The following is a 5,613-nucleotide window of genomic DNA, read 5'->3' as shown; positions in this document are numbered from 1 at the left end:
AAGTGCTGAATGTGAAGAGCACCTATGCAGTCCACCTTTAACAATAGTTGTGTGAGTATATGGATAGTGTAAGAAACCTGGAGGCCAGTGAGGTTTCATTACAAGATGCCACCCAATTGAAAAGCAAAACACAATCAATTTCATTTCAATCAATTCAATTTACTCTGCAAATACAATGTACTGCAGTGAACCAGAACCCAGTAATGATTACTGTGTATGCAATATTAAATCAATATATATATATATATATATATATATATATTTTAAAAACTGCTTGCCACTTGTCCAAGAGTGCTGCAATTTAAATAATGCTATGGGTAATAGTGACAATATAAATGCTCTAGAACCAGTTCAGCTTCATTATCCAGTTGAGTTCATTAAATGTAAATGTGATTTCACTCCTCTACAGTAGCCTCATTCAAGCTTTTTTACTTTGCATGATCAATACAGCAATAATGTGCAATGTTTTATCTATGAATACTTATTACATAGGATAATAAAATGTTCAAATTAACCTAAATTTTTTTTTGAAATCTTTTATTGAAAAATAACCCATAGGGTTGCAGATACAAAAAACATCCTTATATATACACACAATTCTTACTTGTTAAAAGATGCAAAAGTCACAGGTCATTCTTGCATTCAAATCAAAATACAAGAACAGAAAGCACCATAAAAACTCTTATGGTGTCGAAATGCATTCGTTGGAGTTGGACACAGCAATAATATTGATCCACACAGTGTAGGCTCCAGATTTTTGCAGAACTAAGCCAGGGCATCGTGCAGCGCTGTGCTCTCCTACAGCAACATTTGGCACTCTGCATCAGGGCCGTCCTTTAGTCCACTCATAAAGGCCACATTCAATCAGACACCATCAGGTGCATCGGTAGAGCCCTTGACAAATTTGAGGTTTAAAAAGTGATGGGTGTGGAAGGGTCTTAGATCACTGCCACCCCAGCACGAGACATTACTGCATAATCATCACAGGAAAGAAACAAAAGCACAACCTGGAAGACACGCGTAAAAACAAACCTCAACAATAATTTTTATACAGAAATCTAGTCCCTGTAGACAATTACAGAGCAAACTGCATCCGCAAAAAAGTGCATCAAAGAAGAAACGGCTTCAAAATAAAACACTGACCAAAGAAGAATGAACGCAGCACAACTGTCCTGATACAGGGAACAGTGAAATCACGCTGTATCTCACACGGACATACATCTCCATCTCTACCCCCCGACTAAACCAACTGCACTAATTTATGATCAACGAAATGAAAGAATTCAATTTGTCCTCAACAAAATCCCCATAACGGGTTTAGAATGGAATGATTGGTAATCATTGAGAAATGGGCAATCGTAAGGCTTAAAAAAAAAAAAAAAAGAGGAGCTGGAAAACTTTCAAAACATGTTTGGACCTCTTTGGGCCAAGTGCTGGAGTGACTGTACAGCAACGATACACCATGTGTCGTCATGTCTCAGCTGGGATCATAAGGAAAAGAGCAGCTTATATAATCAAAAAGACCACCACACTGTTTTGTGCTTATTGAGGTCCTGAAACAACCAGTCCAACCATGCACTCAACGACATGGTTTGTGTCACTTTTCTGCGACACAAAATGGCCGCCAACAGCACAGGCATGGAAGACTCTAGTCTGAAGACTCTTCTTCCTCCGAATATTGCTTCTTCGGTCCTGCTTGGCCGTTACTGGCCGCGGACGGCGGGCCCGAGGAGGATTCCTCACAGCTCACATGTCCCCTTTCCTGAATGGTGAAATATTTAAGAGGCTGGAGTGATAATTGGGTCTTTGACACTGAGCATCAGATCTGGGCGTGCTGAGCTGTTCAATATACCGGAAGCATGCGAGCGTTGCCGTTGTATTCCTCCTCGACCTGCAAACAGAGACAGGGCCTCGAGTTAGGACTCCATCTCCAACCTTGAGAAACTTTAACACATTATCTACATTATTCAGTCAGCGTTCTCGGTATTTCAACACCAACATTAGCCTTAGACTGACCGAGTACAACGGCAGAAGTGTGTGCTTCAGACTCACCTCAGAGTAGGTAGGCAGCGGGGGGAACGGGAACGAGCTCATGAAGATGGGGCTGTCTCCACCGTCGTAGTCATCCAGCAGGGGCGTGAGCGGCTGGTCCAGACGACAGTCGCGCGTCACGTCGCAGTAGCTGGGCGGGGCGGAGGACGGCATGCTCATGGAGGACCAGCTGGCCGAGGCCGTGCTGGCCGTCCCTTCCTGGCTGCTCATGCTGTTGGTGCGGCTGCCGAAGCCGCTGTAGGGCACGGTGCCGATGACCAGGGGCAGCTCCAGGACCAGCTTCTCGCTGCCCGGGATGTGCACATAGATCTGGGGGAAGGAGTGGGACACGGTTACACACTTCAGACAAAGGCAGATACAAATACGTGGACCGGCATATGTGGATTGGAGCAATTGCCACATCAACGTAATGAACACAAGCGCTCACCATGAGGGCATACTCGACCCGGATGATGTTGCAACCCAAGATGGAGGGCTTGAGCTTGGGTACGCGGATGGTCTTCCCCTGCCAGGCGTCGCACATGCCAGAGATGATGTGGTTTCCCCGGACAGAAGAGAGCTTCTGCCTGAAGAGCTTGGTGCGTCCGTTGGCCTGGTACATGTGCTTGGCCACTATGGCAGCCTTGGGCACCACGATGCGGGAGCAGGTGTTCTCAAACTTCGCGTCGATGGAAATCTCCTCGCCTTCACAAAAGCCGCGGCGGTCGATCTTGGCATTGAGAGACACCTGCCCGTCAGGGATGAACATGCAGGTCACCTTCTTCTCCTTCATACCTCCAGTCGGAGACTGAAGAAGGACAGAGAACCAGAGAGAAAAAAACAGAAGAGGGGATGAGTGCAAATTAAGCAAACAAACCAACTTGGATTCATTTATAGTAGTCAAAGGCTTTTAGTGCACTGTAAAAGGACAGACTATCACTTTCAGCTCAGTAACCATCAGTCAACCTGATACATGCAGAGAACAAAAAATAAATTATAGCTGTTGCCACTAAAAATTTGTTTAAACACCCGTTTCTTACCAGAAGGTCTGGAGTGTTCACGTCAAGTGGCTCTTCGACCTCAAAGTGTCTCCTGCACTCTAGGACGTCCTGAGAGGGCCTCTCCATCAGAGCCTTCACAAAGTACTGCACACAGCCGAACTTGCCCTTGTACGAGGACACCAGCTGCCTGTAGGGACACAGAACGGATAAGGTCCCACTCTCACTACATGTTTTTATCCACATCTGTGGAACACCCACAACAGTGGGGAAAGTAAAACTCTGTAGTCTATGAATAAGGACGCTTACCCGTGCTGTGGAAGTTCGAAGCCAAACGTATATTCGTATTTGTTACCAGGGCGAAGGACCACTGAACCATTGGTATCTGTCAAAGAAAACACATTCCAGACACTTTTTAGCATGCTTTAACTTCACAAGGTGCATCACAGCAACGAGCAGCTTGATGGTGTAGTGTAAGTATTACAGCTTGATGGTGTAGTGTAAGTATTACAGCTTGATGGTGTAGTGTATTACAGCTTGATGGTGTAGTGTAAGTATTACAGCTTGATGGTGTAGTGCAAGTATTACAGCTTGATGGTGTAGTGTAAGTATTACAGCTTGATGGTGTAGTGTAAGTATTACAGCTTGCTAATGAACTTTAGTCTGAGATCAACCCCATCCCACACAATCTCCACAGGACCCTTATACAATCATTCTGCTTCGCCATACAAGACTGGAGGTAGAGGACTAGCCATTTTCTTATGCTGGGCTCAACAAATATGAGCAGTCACATTCGTAAAAAAAAAAAAACCCTTTATAATCCAACCAAACTTTGCTCAGATAAATAAATGTAGCCGACTCTGGTCATTGTTAGCCAATTAATCATTGGAAACCATCTCGTTGCTCTCAATGTGAGGTTGGTCGTTTCAAAGCAGCATCTCACCTGCGGGCTGGTCGTCCAGGTGGACCACGTCCTCGTACTTCAGATAGTCCACTTCTTCTCGACACTTCTGCTTGCCCTTGGCGTACTCCACTTTGGCGCAGCCGACCCCCTGCACCTTCATGGCCAGCACCCTGGTCACCTCGCACACCTCCACCAGTATCTTCCCGGCCACTTTGTCGCCGCTGCTGTAAAACGTCTTGGACGGATCGTTGAAGACGATCTCGAAGACCTTCACTCTCTTCGTCATCGCCACCATGGCTGCAGTTTCACTTCTGATTTAAGATGTCCGGAGGATAAAAAACTCACTTATTTGGCCTCGTATGCCAGAATCCAGCACAAACTAGCCAGAAACCGCACGCATCGACACCACACGTCCCGACTCCACGCAGTAAGAGTAGATGTGAGCGCGCACCGCCGCTGCTCGCATTTATAGCGGGGACGCGCACCAGTGATTCACCAACCTTGTTTGTCTCTTCAGCTGTGCATGTGCACATGGGATGCCCGGCATGGCTCAGCGCGTGAACACCTCTCCCATTGGCTGAAATCCGTTGTTTTCGTCGCCTGCGACCAATCAGCGATCAGAAGCGGCGCGTGGACACCTCGTGCACGACGGCGTCGGGCGAGTGTGCAGCAGCTGCCGAGAGAAGGGGCTGTTGTGGGAGGGGCCACAGGAAGCTCGTGGGAGGGGCCACCGGAGGCTTGGGAAACCTATGAACAAAGACATGTGGTATGCAGGGGATTGTCCATTAGGCCTTTAGTACGCGGTGTCCACTGTAGACGGGACATTTACTGTTAGTGTGTCTGTCATTTGGCTCTTTCACGCCCTATAATGTTGTCATGTCAGGTTCCACACATTATATACCAAATGTAGAGTCTACAGTTTGATGTTATTCTAAACATTACTCTATCCCAGGGGTCGGCAACCTATGGCACGCCGGCATAATCACTGGCACGCGACACGCTGGACCAGCATCAGCAAAAAAAAAAATAATAAAAATTTATTTTTAAATTTTATTAATTTGGATAAAATTTAAATGTATCCAAATTTATTTGTTGATAGTGGCACACTCATTGACTGGACATGTTAAAGTTGGCACTCCATGTCTCAAAGGTTGCCGACCCCTGACCTACAGTGTTTCTCGCACAGCTCACACACACGCACGTGCATCCATACGGAATTAACACAAACGTAGCGCTTTCAGAAAAAAAGCGTCACAGTTGTATTGCACACACGACATAGATATTTGTTTCAATTATGCTTGGCCTCTCGCGGGCCGGACAGAGACGCACAACGGGCCAGATGTGGCCCGCGGGCCCTACTTTGCCCAGGTCTGCCCTACATCGTTTTACGCCAGGCAAACCACACTACTCTACAAGCTTCTAAGTGGCAATCTACCTCTTCTTCAAAACTCCATACATCCTACAATACTCTCTCCTTCCTCTTCAAAGTCCATCGCATGGTAATATCTTTCTTCTTCAAACTCCATAGCTACTACAATACTCTCTCCTTCCTCTTCAAAGTCCATCGCATGGTAATATCTTTCTTCTTCAAACTCCATAGCTACTACAATACTCTCTCCTTCCTCTTCAAAGTCCATCGCATGGTAATATCTTTCTTCTTCAAACTTCATAGCTACTACA

At 46.1% G+C, this 5,613-nt stretch overlaps 1 protein-coding gene across 1 annotated transcript; it reads right to left on the bottom strand.

Annotated features, from left to right (window-relative positions):
• Nucleotides 1-510: 510 nt before the first annotated feature.
• On the bottom strand, nt 511-4,380 carry LOC143516650 (thioredoxin-interacting protein-like). The gene is made up of 7 exons (XM_077008384.1): nt 3,973-4,380; nt 3,339-3,414; nt 3,072-3,219; nt 2,480-2,839; nt 2,053-2,361; nt 1,853-1,891; nt 511-1,762 (listed from the first exon to the last, which is right to left on the bottom strand). Exons 1-7 carry the CDS (start codon nt 4,226-4,228, stop codon nt 1,649-1,651), a joined length of 1,302 nt encoding a protein of 433 aa, XP_076864499.1. The 5' UTR covers nt 4,229-4,380; the 3' UTR covers nt 511-1,648.
• Nucleotides 4,381-5,613: the final 1,233 nt, after the last annotated feature.

The sequence above is a fragment of the Brachyhypopomus gauderio genome, chromosome 6, assembly GCF_052324685.1.
Source record: "Brachyhypopomus gauderio isolate BG-103 chromosome 6, BGAUD_0.2, whole genome shotgun sequence".
NCBI classification, from domain to species: Eukaryota; Metazoa; Chordata; class Actinopteri; order Gymnotiformes; family Hypopomidae; genus Brachyhypopomus; species Brachyhypopomus gauderio.
The sequence above is the reverse complement of the archived record's forward strand: the minus strand, read 5'-3'. Positions and strand labels throughout refer to the sequence as shown.